Source organism: Nannobrachium achirus (genome assembly GCF_963921795.1).
Source record: "Nannobrachium achirus genome assembly, chromosome: 8".
Lineage (NCBI taxonomy): Eukaryota > Metazoa > Chordata > Actinopteri > Myctophiformes > Myctophidae > Nannobrachium > Nannobrachium achirus.
Genome location: NC_137817.1, coordinates 69,174,541 through 69,193,210, shown reverse-complemented (window position 1 = coordinate 69,193,210; position 18,670 = coordinate 69,174,541). Strand labels below are relative to the sequence as shown.

At 43.0% G+C, this 18,670-nt stretch overlaps 1 protein-coding gene across 1 annotated transcript in view; it reads right to left on the bottom strand.

Moving 5' to 3' along the window:
- The window catches only part of LOC308290399 (exocyst complex component 3-like protein 2), a 158,449-nt gene that overhangs the window by 14,856 nt on the left and 124,923 nt on the right, over positions 1-18,670 (bottom strand). The window contains exons 6-10 of the mRNA XM_080732214.1: positions 5,665-5,845; positions 5,051-5,195; positions 3,336-3,602; positions 1,902-2,020; positions 1,204-1,318 (exon numbers count right to left, since the gene is read on the bottom strand). Of these exons, the coding sequence (XP_080588340.1) occupies positions 1,204-1,318; positions 1,902-2,020; positions 3,336-3,602; positions 5,051-5,195; positions 5,665-5,845 (827 nt within the window). The remainder of the gene's footprint in view (positions 1-1,203; positions 1,319-1,901; positions 2,021-3,335; positions 3,603-5,050; positions 5,196-5,664; positions 5,846-18,670) is intronic.

Sequence of the window (18,670 nt, the reverse complement as noted above, 5' to 3'; positions counted from 1 at the left end):
GGGGGGCTCTAAACTTTTTTCTAAACCATTTTCAATGGAATAAATCATCGGGACAAGTAGAATGGCTCGTTGGGAAGCGGTGGAGGAGCCAGGACCACCCACGTCGCTACTAGCAGCTCAGGGTAAGCGAAATAGATTAAAAAAATTAGTATTGGAATGGAAAAAAGAACCGAGATTATTCGGTTTTCGCACAGAAAGAGTTAAGTAGATTACTTAAGTAAATGTACTTAGTTACTTTACACCACTGTCACATCCACACCTTTCTACGAGTCTGATTCAGTGTTTTGTCGACTAAAACTATGATGAAAAATGTTTGGTGACTACCTTGTTGTTTGGTTGCGCTCTGACGAATGACGATAGCCAATCTACAAGCTCACAAACCGTAGTGCCGTGGTGTGTTGTGAGCTTGTAGATCGGCTATTTTCAGCATGCAACCAAGTGTAAAATCTGCCTTTGCGACGCCATCAAGGCCTGCCAAAATACATTTTTGACGACAAAATCAACTGTAGATTTAGTGGACTAAAAGTAAAACTTTCCAAATGACCAAAATATGACCATGGCCATGGCTACACGGAGATGGATATTTCAGATATCCTGGTTTTTCAGATATCCACATAGAAAAATATCTAGGTCCACACGGAGCTGGATATTTCATATCTCGGTTTTTCAGATATCCACATAGAAATATATCTAGGTCCACACGACAAAGATATCTAGGTCTAACAAGCACACACACAGTAAAGTCTTCAGAGATATCCGGGTTCCCTGTCTACACAGATCCAGTGAATCGGATATTTTTCAATGTCTTCACTTATTTATCCGGTTTAAAAAATATCCAGCTTCGCAGCCGAAATATCCAGCTTTGTGTGGCTGTAAGCCCAATAGCACAAAAACAATTCTAGCTTCAGAAATATCCAGCTCTGTGTAGCCATGGCCTAAACTAGGTAACATTCTCCCGATCTCTCTCCACTGTGTCCTGCCTGTCTCTACTATCAGCGATATGAATAAAGGCAAAAAAAAGCAAAAAGAATATCTAAAAAATACAATAAAAAATAGTTGCTTTGCAGATTTAGGGAAAATAAAAGATCATGTGTGCCTTCCGTTTAGATGGCAATGGCATTTCGGGTTTTGAAACCACAAAAAAAGTGAAACCTTCTTCCCTGAGTGGACATTTTATGAAAAACACATTTTGGGGTGTCTCACCCTGACAGAGTTGAGGCAGTCCAGCTCCAGTCGGTCCACGGTCTCGGCTGGCAACAGAGGGGTTAACTGGGAGCGGTTGAATGGACTGGTCATGCACACTGTCCCCAACACGTCCCTGTGGAGACAGGACAAAACACACAACTTTCACTACACACTCTCCCCAACAAAATTCTGGGCCCTGGGTACAAGGATTCACTGTTGGCGCCCCATGAATGTTCTTCATAGGGGGAGGGGATTTAACCCATTTAGACTGGGAACATGTTTCTATGTCAATGGTGCTCAAACGTTTTCATGTGAAGGACCCCCAAAATGATAATGTATTTGGCCACATACCCCCATCTTAAAATATGCTGTTCCAGGGACCCCCCAGCAGCAAATATTTGAGTTACAAATGTTCGCTTTTAAAAAATATATCTACAAAGACTTGCCAAAAAAAATCAGATTTAAAAAAAATAGCAGATATACAAGCTCAAAGCGCGGCACTTGGTGCCGCGCTGTGAGCTTGTAGATCTGCCATTTTTCAATAGCTAAAGTATAAGCTCATTAAGGCCCCTCCACCTTGGTCCCACTCCCCCCTCCCCTTGTGACGCCCCTGTGTGTACCTGTTGTAGATGTTGTATAGCCAGTCCAGCAGACTGTAGTGTGTGTGTGTGTGTGTGTGTGTGTGTGTGTGTGTGTGTGTGTGTGTGTGTGTGTACCTGTTGTAGATGTTGTACAGCCAGTCCAGCAGACTGTAGATGTCGGTGATTTGCAGCTGGTCGTCTGTGATGGCTTGCAGTCGCCTAGCAACCGCCTGGTGGTAGCTCTGAACATACACCTGGACAAAGGTCAAAGGTCACAAATTATAAAATGCTGGCTATCTGTTAAGCGTTTGCAAAAGTTAATGGGAAAGAAAGAAATCATTTCTTTTATATATATATAATTTTTATCCCACAATTTTGTAACCCATTTTCACCCAGTGCCAATTGCCTATGTAATCCTGGGCTCTGCTCTCCCTCTGCCGTGCCTGGGGAGACAACGGACTGACCTCATGCTTCCTTCTATGCACGAGGAGTCCAAGGTGTTTCTTTTCACCTGACAGGGGGGATTTCCCCGGTTTGGACCTAGCGCGTGGAAGGAACACGTTATTCCAACCAGTTCCTGGCGCCCCGGCTGGCCAGGGGGAGGCATTATAGAGACCAGGATTACTGCATGTTTTTATGAGGGTATCAACCCTAGCTACAACTTCCGGAACGACGCACAGCGCAGGTCGTGCCCAGGGTGCTCCCTCCCCACCCCATCAGGGGTGTCACACCAAATTCTGGGCCCTGGGTACAAGGATTCACTGCGGGCCCCCGTGAATGTTCTTCACAGGGGGAGGGGGTTTAACCCATTTAGACTGGGAACGCATAATTACGCATTATTTTGTGCTTTAACTATTGAAAAATAGCAGATATACAAGCTCGCAGCCCGGCACAGAGTGCCGTGCTGCGAGCTTGTAGATCTGCTATTTTTGAAAAAAAATTGTGCAAGTCTTTGAATATTTCAAATCTTTCCAATGTTTCTCATCTCAAAATATCTAGGGACCCCCCGGAAGCAACATTTTAGTAAGAAATGTTCGCTTAAAAAATACATATCGTCGTTGTCGGGTGGAAACCTCGTATCTCTAAGTTTCAAGATCTACAGATCAAAATGATGAATGCAAAATGAACGGTGAAATAGCAGATCTACAAGCTTGCAGCGTAGCACTTGGTGCCGCGCTGCGAGCTTGTAGATCTGCTATTTTTCAATAGCTAAATAATTAAGGCCCCTCCACCTTAGGCCCTAGTAACTCAGTCCCACATAGATATGTTGTGCTTTAACTATTGAAAAATAGCAGATCTACAAGTGAGCTTGTAGATCTGCTATTTAAAAAAAAAAAACATTTGTGCAAGTCTTTGAATAGTCTTTGAATATTTCAAATCCTTCCAATGTTTCCCTTCTCAAAAATCGTTTAAAAAATACATTATATTCAAAGATTTGCACACATTTTCACGACTTTTCAAAAATAGCTAAATAATTAAGGCCCCTCCACCTTGGGCCCTAGTAACTCAGTCCCACTCCCCCCCCCCCCCCCCCCCCTTCCCCCTTTGTGACGCCCCTGCCCCCCATACCTGGAAGGGCGTGTAGTCCTCGGGGTAGACGGGCACCACGTTCCTCTTGGCGGCCCCCAGGTCCTCCACGGTGCGGGCCCTGAGGCGGTCCAGGTAGGCGCTCAGCTCGCCGGCCACCAGCTCCGCCCTCTGGGGCAGCGAGGCGTCGGCCGCCTGCTCCACCGCCTCCCGCCAGCGCTGCTTCAGCTTGCGGGGCCGCGGGCCCCCGGGGGCCGCGCGCTCGCTCACCGCCCACTCCCGGTCCGCCTGCTCCTCCTGCTGGAGCACCTGTCAATGGACGGGACGATACACCATATTATCGTTTTTCGTGATAAAAAAACACTCACGATAATCGTATCGTGGAGATTTAATGTATCGTGATATTGTTCTCCGTCATGCACTGGGATACAGCATAGTAATCAGCTGCCATTGTACTTTTCATCCATACATTACTCATATTACAGTATTATTACTACTTATTGTTACTCGTTTTTATCATTTTTCACCCTATACTTTAACATTACTAATATTACAGCACTACTCTCACTAAAACATCTGTAGAGTTTACATAGTTTGGAATATATTCGTACAATTTTGCCTATCAATTGATGACACCTTGGTGAACAATTTCTCTATTCACTATATATGTTTTCAATGAGGTCTTGAGGCTCATTCACTATTCAGAAGGCAACATTTCCATAGGTGGAGGTATTTTTCAATCATCTTTTCCTAGGTGAGTGATCACAGCAGGACAATTTGGTAAGATAAATGTGATTTTTACACTGCATTTGTGGATTTTCAGGGGTTAGCTGACATTTGGTGAGTCAAAGGTAGCCACAATCATGGTAGTTTTGGGTCCACAACTGTTCCAATTTGGGCATACATTTTAGGCGGATTTTTCCCCTGGACCCCCCTGTGGGGCTCTATAATTGGTAAAAGGTACTTAATTTGAGGTACTCAAATGTCTTTGCCAAAAAATAGCTGATCTACAAGCTCGTAGATAGGCAATTTTTTGGCAAATGTTCCGCCCCAGGATAATGGATTTTGATTATCGTGATAATATTGTAAATCGTGATTTCTTTTGTCACAATAATCATGATATGATATTTTCATATCGTCCCATCCCTAAGCACCTGTAATAAATGGGAAAAAACAAAGTCAGCGACGAATCAACAAAGTCAGCGACGAATCACATCCCCCAGGGCTGTAGCGCTACACACCAAATCAAAGGGCACCCCTCAGACGTGCGTGGAAGACATGTGCACGCATTTCTCTTTTTTTTCTGTCTTTTTGAGGGATATTATTACTCCTTTTTTTTCCGTGTGAGTGCGCTCAGTGCACCGCCGTGCACGTGGCAGTGGGTAACGTTATAGAGCAGTGGTTCCCACACGTTTTAGCTTAACACCCAAAAGAGAAATTAAACCAAAAAAGTAACAACTACACAATTCCAAAATTTTGAGTACTTTTACTCAAGTACTTATAATCGATTATAGTCTACTTTTACTTTAGTAAACCTATGTTTTACTCTTACTTGAACAGGCCCACCCAATAGGGACTCAGGCCCAGGTTGGGTCCCGCCATCGGGGACCTCAGGGACTCTCTGACCTGCACCACCAGGCCCACCCTAGTGGTAGGGACTCACCTGCACCACCAGGCCCAGGTTGGGCCCCGCCGTAGGGGACCTCAGGGACTCTCTGACCTGCACCACCAGGCCCACCCTAGTGGTAGGGACTCACCTGCACCACCAGGCCCAGGTTGGGCCCCGCCGTAGGGGACCTCAGGGACTCTCTAACCACGCTCCACAGCTCCCTCTGCAGGGCCTCGTACAGCAGCTCCACGTCCTTGGCTTTGCGGCGGCCGCTGTCCTTCCCACCGGCGGGACTGAGAACGCTGCAAGATGTTATAGTTAACGAAAACCCACCAAACATCAAAAACTACAATTGAAAAAAATAAATAAAAATGAACCTGTATTGTGTGTTTACAAAACTAAATGAAATTAGACAAAATGACCGTAGTTTTAGTTTTTCTCGTTACCAACAGTAACTGAACATATATTTTTTAAATGGTGTCTTTTGTTGAGTTTTTATTACACAAAGGCCCACTTACTCTGACCTTTTTGAATCCTGCATGTGACAAAAAAAACAAAATATGAAAACTAAAAAAAAAAAGAAAAACTAGCACTAAATATAAATAAACGAAACTAAAACTAGGCGCTGTCACACAAATAAAACAAATAAAAACTAGCAAACCCAATCTAGAAACAAATTAAAACTTACTGAATTGGAAAAGAAACGTGTTCAAAACGTAACTAAAACGAAACTATGATGAAAAATCCCCAAACTCTCCTAACCTTGGAACGCTGTCCCTCCCACCGGCGGGACCGAGGCCCTCCTCCGTGTCATGATTGGCCGCTGCGTCGGTCGGCGTGGCGACGGCGGCCAGTGCTTCGTTGCACTCCTGCTCCAGCTCCAGGATGTGGGTGTCGGCCAGGAAGAGGTCCCGCTTTGTCACCAGCTGTAAGATCTCTAACACTGTAATGAGAGAGAGAGAGAGAGAGAGAGAGAGAGAGAGAGAGAGAGAGAGAGAGAGAGAGAGAGAGAGAGAGAGACTCAGCTGGCATCACATCACTGGCGTTTGCTCCATAATTCACCCTTTGTCAAGTCTGCCCGTTGTCCCGCCCTTCTTCACACCCATTGGTTGCTGTGTCTTGGTGGGACACTCGGTGGGAGACTCCATCCACTAACATTTTAATTCAGTTGATTCATATGTTTTTAAAAGGATCCCTGGCTAATACGACAAATATGCCTTAATACATTATAATTGTCCTTTATAACTACAACGTAAAATTAAAAACACCTTAAATATTTTATTTATTCTAGAAATAGCTAATCTTTCACTCAATAGGGGAAATGCCTGTCGCAAGTTGATGATGTCATAAATGTCATGTGTAATTTTTATGACATGCATGTGCAAAAAAACAAAACACAAACACATTTAAAATATTGATTTGATGCTCATATTAACCAAAGGAAGTATTACGTTTGTTTTTATTTTCACATGCATGCCATAAATTCCATGGGGATAGATAACAAATTACATTTATGACATCATCAACTTGCGACGGGCATTTCCCCTATTGAGTGAAAAATTAGCTATTTCTAGAAGAAATAAAATAATTAAGGTGTTTTTAATTTTACATTGTATTTATAGAGGACAATTATAATGTATTAAGGCATATTTGTCGTATTAGCCAGGGATCCCTTTAAATGTTTGTATTTCTCAAAAAAAAAAAAAGCTAATTTAACATTAAACTAGAAAGTTGCAAATATGGGAAATTGCAAGTTTTTTTGATTGATTGAAAATGTTATTTGACAACAACGGAGAACAGTACAAATAGTCAATACAATAGAAATGTAGTACAGTACAAGTACAGTTAAACACCCTGCCTAAAAGGAACAGACCAAATAAGACCTTTTTACGGTCTTTTTTTAAGTTGGAAGTCCTTGGAATTCAATTCATGGACATAACAAATAGCAAGCAAAGAAAATATTCGAAAACATTGCAGTTATAAAAACACTGTATGTACAGGATAGGGGAAACAAGGGGGTGGGGCTCGTGATCTGAGACACCAAGTCAGCACTCCTGCACACTCCAATCCAGTGGTGGAAAAAGTACTCAAATTCTTTACTTACGTAAAAGTATCAATACTGCGATGTAGAAATACTCTGTTGCAAGCTTTGGAAATATGTGATTCCTTGTTGTGCCAATAAAGCATATTTGAATTGAAGTGAACTCTGTGTGTCTGTGTGTCTGTGTCTGTGTCTGTGTGTGTGTGCGTGTGTGTGTGTGTGTGTGTGTGTGTGTGTGCGTGCGTGCGTGCGTGCGTGCGTGCGTGCGTGCGTGCGTGCGTGCGTGCGTGCGTGCGCTCCTGTGAGAATTGAGCCATCCAAACGTCAGAGTGCAGGAGATGACAGATGCTTGTGATCAGGGCATTTCTTCATCTGTGATAAATTATTCCAGCTCGGGTCACAAAACCACATGGGCTTTCAGTGTGGGAAGATCCTTTCCCACACCGAAGCCCCACTGTCATTCATTATCATAACACCCCCTCCACATGCACGCACGCCACGCGCACGCCGCACGCACACTCACACGCAGTCATGGGAAAAGTACTCAAATGTTTACTTAGGTTGAAGTATCAATAATGTAGCAATACTCTGTCATAATAAAAGTCAGGAATTAAACATTTACTCAAGTTAAATGGTGCATTTATATAGCGCTTTTAATCCAAAGCGCTTTACATAGATTGTGCATTACATTCACCCATTCACACACACATTCATACACCGGTGGCGGAGGAAGCCATGCAAGGCACCAACCTACTCACCGGAGGCAATTAGGGGTTCAGAGTCTTGCCCAAGGACCCTTCGACATTAACTCAGGGGGAGCCCGGATTCGAACTGGGAACCCTTCGGGATTTATACCCTTCGTGCTCTAATACCAGTTTCTCTACCCCTGAGCTATGCCGCCCCTTTTACAGAGAGGTGCGGATCTGTTAAAGTAAAAAGAAATCTGTGTCAAAATGTACTTAAAAGGGTAGTTCACCCCCATTTTTCCTTTTTTCTATCGTCACTGTCGGGCAGAATCCTCGTATCTACAAGTTTCAAATGTGTACGTTTTTTGGTAAAGCAAAGCCCTGCTTCATCATACAAGACCGTCGCACAAAACTAGTGAAAACAGCCGATCTACAAGCACACAACGTGCTTGTAGATCGGCTGTTTTCACTAGTTTAGTACATCTTTTAGATGATAAATACAAAACGGTTTTGGACATCCAAGGTTTCCATCCGACAACCACGATATATATTTTTGAACTATAGGTGAACTATCCCTATAGTATCAGAAGTAGAAGCTGCTCGTTATGCAGGTCCCATTTGTTTCGCACTGCCGTTTTCGAAATGCATAAAACGTATAAAAATCTAGATCTACTAAGCTCACAAGGCGTTGTATCGCTATTTTATTTCCCCAAAAGTCACCATTTTGGACACACAGTACCAGGTGTCCATTGGACAGCAATACTATGTTGAATGATGTGTTTCCACATTGAACATAACCAGCCTGCTTCATTCAACATAGAAACAGTAATAACTGTCCTGGACAATCATGTCAAATCATTCGCACTTGTTCCTTTCACCTCAGAAATATCGCAAAACTCCGGACCAACATATCCCACTCTGAACTTGAAATGTCCGTCCATGCATTTATCTCATCCAGGCTAGATTACTGTAATTGACTTTTTACCTGTCTCAACAAAACATCCATTGACAGATTGCAGTTGGTTCATAACGCTGCTGCCAGGTTACTAGATCAAAAAAGTCATGTCAAATCACTCCCATTCTAGCCTCTCTGCACTGGCTCCCGGTACACTACAGCAGGGGTTCCCAAACTTTTTTGGCTCGGGGCACCCCTATAAATATTTTTTTCATCCGAGGCAGCCCTACATTATATTCCTATTTTTCACTCCCAGTACCATATATTTATACCATATTTTAGCGATTATGCTGCAAGGAAAACAATATATTATAGCCATTTTGGTTAGAACTGACTGAAAATAACTTTGTACTTCAAGTTTAAAATGATACTAAATAGCCTAATAAAGCCGAATAAATTCCAAACGTTATCAAATTATCTTGCAGCACCCCGGACTGCCGCCACGGCACCCCAGGGTGCCCGTCACCCACTTTGAAAACCCCTGCACTACAGGATCCATTTCAAAGTCCTCACTTTTACTTTATAGAGCAATTCATGGCCCTGCCCCTATCTACATCACAGAACTTATCCATCCATACCCTGCCACTCGCTCAATCAGATCCACACCTCTCTGTAAAGCACTTCATTCATAACCCTTGAGAAGGATTAAGTGGTTGTACTCAGAGTAGCACTGCACGGTCAGCAGAGGGCGCCAGCTCACCACGTGGCTAGAAGAAGGACTTACTTACCAGGCCAGTATTTGTATTATTCAGTTAAAATAATTGACCATTTAAAAAAATGAATTAATTATAAACTGTGTTAATTGTACCTCAATAGTATAGTCCGAGGGTTTTCAAACCTGTTTGACCCAGGGCTCTCCGGTAAATAACTTTTTCATCCATGACACCCCTGAATTATGTTGTTAAATTAGAATCTTATATCATATTACGCTAGGTAAATCTTTCCACCTGAGATATGTCACAGAGAAATATCCGTTTCTATAAGAACTGACTGAAAACAACTTTATACTTGATGTTTTAACCACTTGAACCCCAGCATCCCTATTCTGGGGGGAAGGTTCACCAAAAATAGCCAATCTACAAGCTCACAACGCGTCACAATGTGACGCGTTGTGAGATTGTAGATCGGCTATTTTTGGTGAAGAGAGTTGGGGTAGATGGAAAAAGAACAGTGTCTGTTTTACTGAAGTGATATTGATGAATTCCAAATATTATCAAATTATTCGGAGGCACCCCTGGACTTGCATCACAGCACCCTAGGTTGCCACGGCAGCCACTTTTAGAAACACTGGTATTGCCACTTCCTAGAAATGTAATTGAGTCAAAAGTGATATTCTATTTCAGGGGTCTTCAACGTTTTCAGGCCAAGGACCCCTTAGTTGAGAGAGAGATGAAGCAGGGACCCCCACAACCTGTTTATAGATTCCATATAGTTTCATCGTTTGACAGCTATTATTATCATCATTGTATTTTGGATTCATGTCAATTTGTGTTTTCAGATATTTAACCACTTGAACCGTCAATACTTAATAAACCTTTCACTCTGTACTTGGTCTGCTCTTTTTCCCCTCTACACCAAACCTCTTTGCCGAAAATAGCCGATCTACAAGCTCACAACGCCTCGCAGCGGGAGGCGTTGTGAGCTTGTAGATCTTTGGCTTAAGTTCTTAGGCTATGGACACTATAGGCTTCTAGTGCATGCATATAAAAAAAATTGAAAAAATGTTTCTGTCACACAAAGATTTGGAGGACCCCTGTAGTAACTCTGAGGACCCCCTAGGGGTCCTGGACCCCTGTTGAAGACCCCTGTTCTATTTGAAAAGAGAAAAAAAAAAACTCTCTTGCAGCATGTGAACAGATAGCTGTTGTAACAAGGCCAGCGTTTCAAGCTGCCTTCATAACAGGCAGGCTGGGGTAAATACAGGTTAGCCTCTGGGCTGCATGTGACACTGCTGCTGATGGCCTGGCCTGCATGCGAGTTTAGAAACTCTACGCTTTCTAAGGGAAAACCACGCCCGCACTCATTTTTGAAGCTTGTGATTGGCTGAACCGGAGGTAGGAAGCGCTCCATTGTAGTCACTTGGACCGCGGCAGAGGTGCACCAAAACCTAAACCTAAACCTATCCTTAACTCTAACCCTAACCCTAACCCTAACCCCAACCCCAACTCTAACCTTAACCCTAACCCTAACTCTAACCCTAACCCTAACCCTAACCCTAACCTTAACCTCACTAAAACTAACCTGCCGACGCTGGTGAGTAGCTAACCTGCCGACGCTGTTGAAAACGAGCGCTCCTTCCCTTAGCAAGCGTAGAGTTTCTAAACTCGCGGCCTGCATGTGTGCTTTCCTGGAGACTGAGGGTGCGTTCGGAAATGCACACTGAGCACACTGGTGTGCCCTCTTGTCGACTTGTCGCAAAGCAGCACCTTTATCTTCTAAGGTAACTGAGAAGTTTTAATGCTATAGCAAACACACCCTGGCCAAGGTCTATAGCAGGGGTTTTCAAAGTGGGTGACGGGGAACCCAGGGGTGCTGCGAGATTGTTTGATAATATTTGGAATTTATTTGGACACTTAAAAGCATATTTAGTATCATTTTAAACTTTATTTTCAGTCAGTTCTAACCAAATGGCTGTTATCTCAACGTTTTCCTCGCAACACAATCACTAAAATATGGCATAAATATAAGGAGCTGGGAGTGAAAATTATGAATATATTTTAGGGGTGCATCGGATGAAAATACTATTTATAGGGGTGCCCTGAGCCAAAAAAGATTGGGAACGCTGCTGCCTGCTGTCACACACAGAGCTGAAGCGGCCCCGCCCCCCTTCCTCTCTCCCCCGCAGCCCTGCAAGTGCTGTCTGGCCAAACTAGAGAGCACCATGTGCATTTGTTATTGTTTTGAGAGATGTACGCCACGGAACTTAGACCTGTACTGTCATCATGGCACCCCCCAAGAGACAACAACAATCGGGGAATGAGAAAAGAAGAAAGAAGATGAGAAGAGAGGCTCAAGCATCACTTGCAGGTATATGTTGTTAAAGTGTCAACAGTCAACTAGCTTGTTGCATCCTGCATGCTAATAGCTATGGGCTTAAGGCTGACAGCTGACTATGGCCGTAGCTAGGGTTGCCACCCGTTCCGTATAATACGGAATCGTTCCGTATTGGACAATTAAAAGATGCGTTCCGTATTGAACCAATACGGAACGCGGTTTGTTCCGTATTTAACCAAATGCCCCATAAAGGTCTGTCACACAAACCTCAACACAGAATTTAACAATAATGAATGAAATAAAACACAGGAAAAGACAGCAAAAGTCGCTGCGGCTGTACGCTCTCCTCTCCTCTCCTCTCCCCTCCGCTAGCCCAGTAGCCCGGCCCCTGTCTGCATATGCACTGCATGTCGCTGTCAATCACCGTTGCCTAGTTACAGTCGAACTTCCTCCTTACACCAGGCAGATCAGGCACACCGCGCGCTTTAAAAATGTCGTCTGAAGACAATACTCCACCGCCTCAAAAAAGGACAGACGCCTACAAAGGTACAGACGCGAGTGGGAAGAAACAAACCCGTGGCTTGACAGCGTCAGTGAAGACGTTTATAAAGCGAACTGCAGAGTATGTCGGCGAACGTTCTCTGTATCACATGGTGGAGTGTCTGATATCAGACAGCATGAGAGAGGAGAAACACATTCCCGAAATATAAGAACACAGCAGACCCAGAGAGCGGTGTCGCAGTTCTTCATACCTGAAACAGCTCCTGAGATTGATTCGGTATGGGACATATTGACCTTATTTATGATTTGAGATGTCATTCATGTCATGTTAAGATGTCCTTATTTATGATTTAAGATGTCATCATGTCAGTAGTAGCCTGAGTGGTTCCCAAACATTTAGCCCATGCCATGACACAAAAAAGAAATGAGACATTTTCACAGACTTTCTCAAACTAGTGAAAATAGCAGATCAACAAGCTCACATCATTGTGAGCTTGTAGATTGGTTATTTTCACCACTTCTTAGACATTTGTTTTCTAATTTTCAACTCCATGAAGTTACTGAGGAGGGAAAATAATTAATATATTTTTTTTTAATTCATAGGATTTTTTAAGATGTTTTGATATTACAATTACAATAGGCTAATAATTAAAAACAGGGTAGTGATAAAGGAACCAATGAACTCAGTGTTTGGGAACCAGTGAGCTAGGCTATTTCATAGACTAATTATGGTTGACTGTTTATTCATGTTGAGTTTTTAAAGTTTATAAGCATGTATTTAATATAAATGAATGAATAGTAATAAATATTGTGTCCATTTAAAGAGCAACTCATGTTCAGAATCAGAACTCTTATGTTATGCTCATTTGAATTCTGCATATTAACAGTTATTTAAAAAAAATGTAAATTCATAAATAATATAAATACATAGTTTTCAGACAACAATATAAAAGTCAGACTGTTCAATTTCATTAACAATTTGTCATTCCACTCCTCCCCTCTAGGTTACTGCAGCTGAAGTATCACAGGTAGACTATACCACACAGTGAACCATAATCTCAGCTATTCAGCCTAAAGTAAAAAATGTTTAATCTTCGTTGCTAATAAAGCACTTTAAACTTTAAGTATATGACTTAATGGTTTCTTGACTACCTTCTCTTTACTGACCACCAAGTGACCCAATACAAGAGCCCGGTTCAAATCATTCATACATTGCTTTATTTCATACAAAATTAACTTATTCATATTTTAGAAACAATTGGCCACTTCAAACTGCAAAACAATATAGGTTATACCATGTTGTGTGTTATAGTTATAACTATTCTATGCATTTCATGGGTTTGGGACTGCATTTTTTCGCCGGCCGGCGGCTGTGCCACGCGCACGGAACGCACACACCACGTGCCCGGAAGAGGTGTTCCTTATTTCAATTTCTGAAAGGTGGCAACCCTAGCCGTAGCATGTATGCTATACAGGCCCGGATTTATATGACATGAGGCCCCTGGGCAAGGGGAAATAAAGAGGCCCTCGTGCGCGCGCAAAAATTCCACCCCCGGTCCACCTGACCACACTGTGACCTCACCTCCGGACCGGCCCATGCATAATGTGACTGTGTGCAGAGGCGTAATTTGACCAATATTTAGGGTGTTGCAAGGAATTAAGTGTATCCACCCGCCCATAGGGCGGGTGCGAATTTTTTGGGGTTTTACCCGTTTTTGGGTGCTTTTTATATCAATTTCGGGTGTTTATTCCCCACACAACAGTCTAACAAGGAGCTGCAGATAGCTGTTACTATTTATTTAGCATGCAGCGAAACACACACACACACGCGGATACAGAATTGGAGTTTGCGTGCATGTGTGTAGCCTATGTGTGTGGAAAGTACCGGATACATAGAGTGGGCAGGCTTTAGACTGCACTAGGTTTTCAGAGCAGCTACATGCAGTGCGGCCAGCAGAGCAGAAGCTCTCAATAATAAAACAAAATGTACTGTAACTAAACACAAATATCACTTTATTTGGATTGCAATACTTTAAAATTTCATCATTAAATTAACTCATTCAGGGTCTTTTCAAAATGGCTTCCAAGTTCCACACCGCCTCCCTCTCCATAGACTTCCATGTAATTCATAGTGCACAGATCATGCACGCCCATGCCTAGATCATGCACCACGTGTGTGCACACTGTTCACAGCTTTCAAACAAAAAAATCCGAATGGAAATCCGTTCAGGCATTCATGAGCTAGCAGCCATTATGTTTTCTTGAAATGTAAACAAACATGGCTGCCATGTTTGAAAGATGTGGTTGGTATGGGGGTTAAACATGGAATTTCGCGATTGCGATCATGCCTACTAAATTTTTTGGGGTCCAAAAATTATTATTTTTTTGAAAAAAAAATATATTTTTTTTTTGAGGCCCCCCTCCCCTGAGGCCCCCGGGCACGTGCCCACCCTAGCCCAATGGTAAGTCCGGCCCTGATGCTATAGCTCAAGCTGTGGCTGTGCTGTGCCAATAACTTAGTGCAATGTGTAGAACTCACAAGTCTACGAGTGATTATATTTATATGGCGTTATCTTTCTAGAAATTCTGGTAAAATCCAAATAGCCTATTTTAATGTAGCCTGTGGGACATTCCAGCCGATGTCAGCTCACAGCTGCAGCCCATGCCTTTGATTAGTATAAAGTTACTGTGCCTGGCAGAGCCTTGTGCGGTGATTGAGTGTTATCATAAATGTTACATATTGGCTCGCAGTGTGTTTATGCTATAGCTATATGACCCTTAAGGTTGTCTCACTGTTTTACAAACAGTGGGTTGCCCACTTGCCCATTTGTGGGTCATGGACTATTTTTTATGGGTCATGACTCAAGTAAAAATCTAATTTTCAAAAATCATACTTTTTAAAACAAACAAAATGAAGTTGTGAAAGTAGCCGATCTACAAGCTCGCAAAGCGATGCTTTGTGAGCTTGTAGATCTTCTATTTTCACTAGTTTGGATCCTGGGCAAACATAACATTTCTCTTTTGGCTCACGGGCTAAAAAGATTGGGAACCACTGCTCTAATACACTTCAGTAAATATTAAAGTCTGTTCCTCATCCTTTCAGTTACACAAGATGAACAACGGCTCACAACCAGTGGCCCTGAGGTGTAGCAGCACTAACTGGTTGTAGTTCAGGTAATTATGATGATCATATTTGTCATTGTGCAATGTTGGTTATACAATCTCTTATGATCCTCAGGGTTCTCTATACACTTTTGTGATTAGCTACGTCTGTTTATCATTCTAACAGGTACACAAGTTGAACACCAGCTCACAACCAGTGGACCTGGAGGTGTAGCAGCACTGACCGTTAGTAGTTCAGGTAATTATTGTATAATGTTTCTTATCTAAATGAAGAAACTTGGGTTCTTTCAGTACATTTATTTAAAGACTGGTAGCAGACAGAGTGGCATCACAGCTCAGCATACAATAGGTCTATATAAAAAATTAGGATCTGGAAATGTTTGTAGTGGGGTCCTATATACAGTATAGGTGTCAGAGAGCTATCATTGCCATCTGGTGGACACTAAAAATCAATCAATTATGATGATCAAATTTGTCATCGTGCAATGTTGGTCTGTTATCTCTTATGATCATCAAGGTACTCTATAAACATTTGTGATTAGCTAAGTCTGTTTATCATTCTTACAGGTACACAAGATGAACACAGCTCACAACTAGTGGTTTTGGGGGTGCAGCACCAACAAGCAGTCCTGAAGGTACAGCAGCATTAACCAGCACAGACCAGACAGAATTTATTTTAAAGATTGCACTGTCAAATTGCATTTTGTACTATTTAAAATAATAGTAGCCTAACACTATTGTATTGAAGATTTAATGACAAGGTTGTCTACTGTGTGTTGTCAAATGACAATAAAAGGTTTCTTCTTGAAAGAAGATTACACAAGTATTTCGTTTATTTTTTTCTTAATATAACTTAGTACTGAGTAGCAAAACACATTGCTTTCAATTATGTGCACCACCATACTATATATCCTGCTCAATGGTTTCATCCATTTGAACTGGGGGCGGGACACAGTCTGAAGTGCACGCCCGCTGCGCGCGCTTGGGGGGGGCACTTGGGGGGGCGCTTGGGGGGGCACCAGATGGCCAGTTGTGCTTCAGGCCCCAAAAGGGGTAGCAGCGGCCCTGTTCCCATATGAAGTCCTGTTAGATATGGGCTTAATGTTGATGACATCAGGGAACTCCATATATGGGCATAAAAGGGATTCTATTAGTGTGCCATTACAGTGAAGCCAGAGCGTGATGTCAGAGCATCAAACCCATAGACCTGTGATGTCACAGTGATGTGTCAGGGGAACCACAGTGTCAGTCGTGCTCTACAGACAAAAGACAGAGATGCGCGGACACGTTGTGCCGTTTTTCATAGTTAACTGCGACCTGCCTAACATTAACTCTGGTCCAGAGCGTCAGCTGCACTGATGCTCTGACAGACTCGTCGCTAAATGAATAGACCAGGATTTCTCCAGTGACTAAACTACTTCACTATAGAGGGTAGCACGGGTCTTCCAGGACCCGATAACCCGAGACCCAAACCGAGAACCGATCCGTTTCGGGTCTAAAATATTCACTTGTCCCTCGGGTCAGGGTAGGGTAGGGTCTAATTGCCTCGGGTCCGTTCGGGGCATTCCAAAATGCATTTACCCACAAGGATCCGAGGGGACCCGAGATTTAAAGATATACTGTGTATTTACCCTTCAACTTTAAAATATATATTGTTTTTAATGAGACATGCATTGTAATTACGCTCCCAAATCCATATTATCGCTTATTGAATGAGTCCCAGCGCATCCAATCTCAAGCGTTGCAATGCCGCTGAAGTGAAAATCATTACGTTTTTTTTTTTTGCAAGGTGAAGCGCAAACAAAGGCCACCTGGAAGATGCAGGTTGGAACGTCATTTAGCCTATATGGAGCATGTTTCTGGACATCATCTGCGGGGATGGGCGACAAAGTCGGTGAAAATCTGTCTATCTGCAACACAAACGCACCAACGCATGCGAGCCAGCTGAGTCTCGTCTCAGCCTTTGTTACTCTGGTGGGGCAGCCGAGAGCGCAGGAGGAGGAACGTTTTGTGATGCGAGCTGTGAAGTCGTGGACACTGACTGGACAGTAACACTCTCACTGGACAGGTTGGAGTTTGTTGTGGATGTCACAGTGATTGTTCAGCTGAAAATGTAACGCACAGCGCACGCAACCGTCCGCAATAGCTCTTACCTCTCGGTCCTCGGAGCAGCGGCTGAGGTGCGCTGCTGCTGCCCTAGTGTCTAGGCTATTAGTCTAACAAATAATGGTGAAAAATAAGCATTATATAAAGCATCAGACACAGTTCGGGCCAAAGACCTGGCCAGATCGGGTCCTTTTCCCCGGTTCCATTTTAGGGTCGGATCCAATCACTCTCGGCTTCATTTTCGGGCCAGGGCTAGAAAATCTGTATTTTTTCTCGGGGCCATTCGGTTCGGTCCAAATTCCCTCGGTTCCATTTCGTCTCGGCTCACATTTTTTGGACCCCTGCTACGCTTTACTTCACCACTCACCAAACGAAAGGAGGTTTTGCGTCGTTGAAAGTCTATTCTCTGCGGTGGGAAACCTTTCAGCACCCCACCCACTCTGTAAATTACATTCTTTTTGTCATGAAATAAAAGGCACCCACCTCGAGCCACCCAGCGGCCACCGCAGATACAACAGTTCACAACCCGGAAATAAGCGGCGTCGAGTTGGGTGTGTTTCATTTCATCGCAAAACTACCTTTGGTTTGGTGAGTAGTGAAGTAGTTTAGTTTATTTTGTCTCAAGTTGAGCGCTCGTAGGGGCTGAGAAATCCCGGTCTAGTCATTTAGCGACGAGTAGTCAGAGCGTCACGCTCTGGACCAGAATTAGCCTAACATGAGCCCACATGGGAGTGAATGGAGCGACAGGGAGCTGGCGTCAGCCAGAGGCAGGAACACAAGGACTTCTGGGAAACGCTCACACAAAGACGGACAAGGCCGAGGATGAGTCACCGCTCACCCATCATGCACTGCTGTCCTGACTGATGGTGTCCGCTCCACGGTGTTAAAATTAGCACTGGTTTCCAGTGGTGGAAAAAGTACTCAGATGTTTTACTTGAGTAAAAGTATCAAAACTGCAATATAGAAACACTCTGTTACAAGTAAAAGACTGTAATTCAAAATGTAATTGAGTAAAGGTACGAAAGTATTGGGATCAAGATATACTTAAAGTACCAAAAGTAAAAGTACAAAATATTTGAAAATAGCAGATCTACAAGCTCACAACGTGTCGCGATGCGACACATTGTGAGCTTGTAGATCGGCTTGTAGATTTTCAAATAGCCTAGGTATGAAATTGGGCCAAAGTGGTTTATGTATGTTTTATAATATTATAATTTATGTCTGCAAAGTAACTAATAACTAAAGTTTTCAAATACATGAGTAAAAGTAAAAGTAAAATATTTGGATCCGAGATGTAGTGGAGTAGAAGTAAAAGTATTGGAAATTGGAAATACTCAAGGAAAGTAAAAATACCTCCAAATT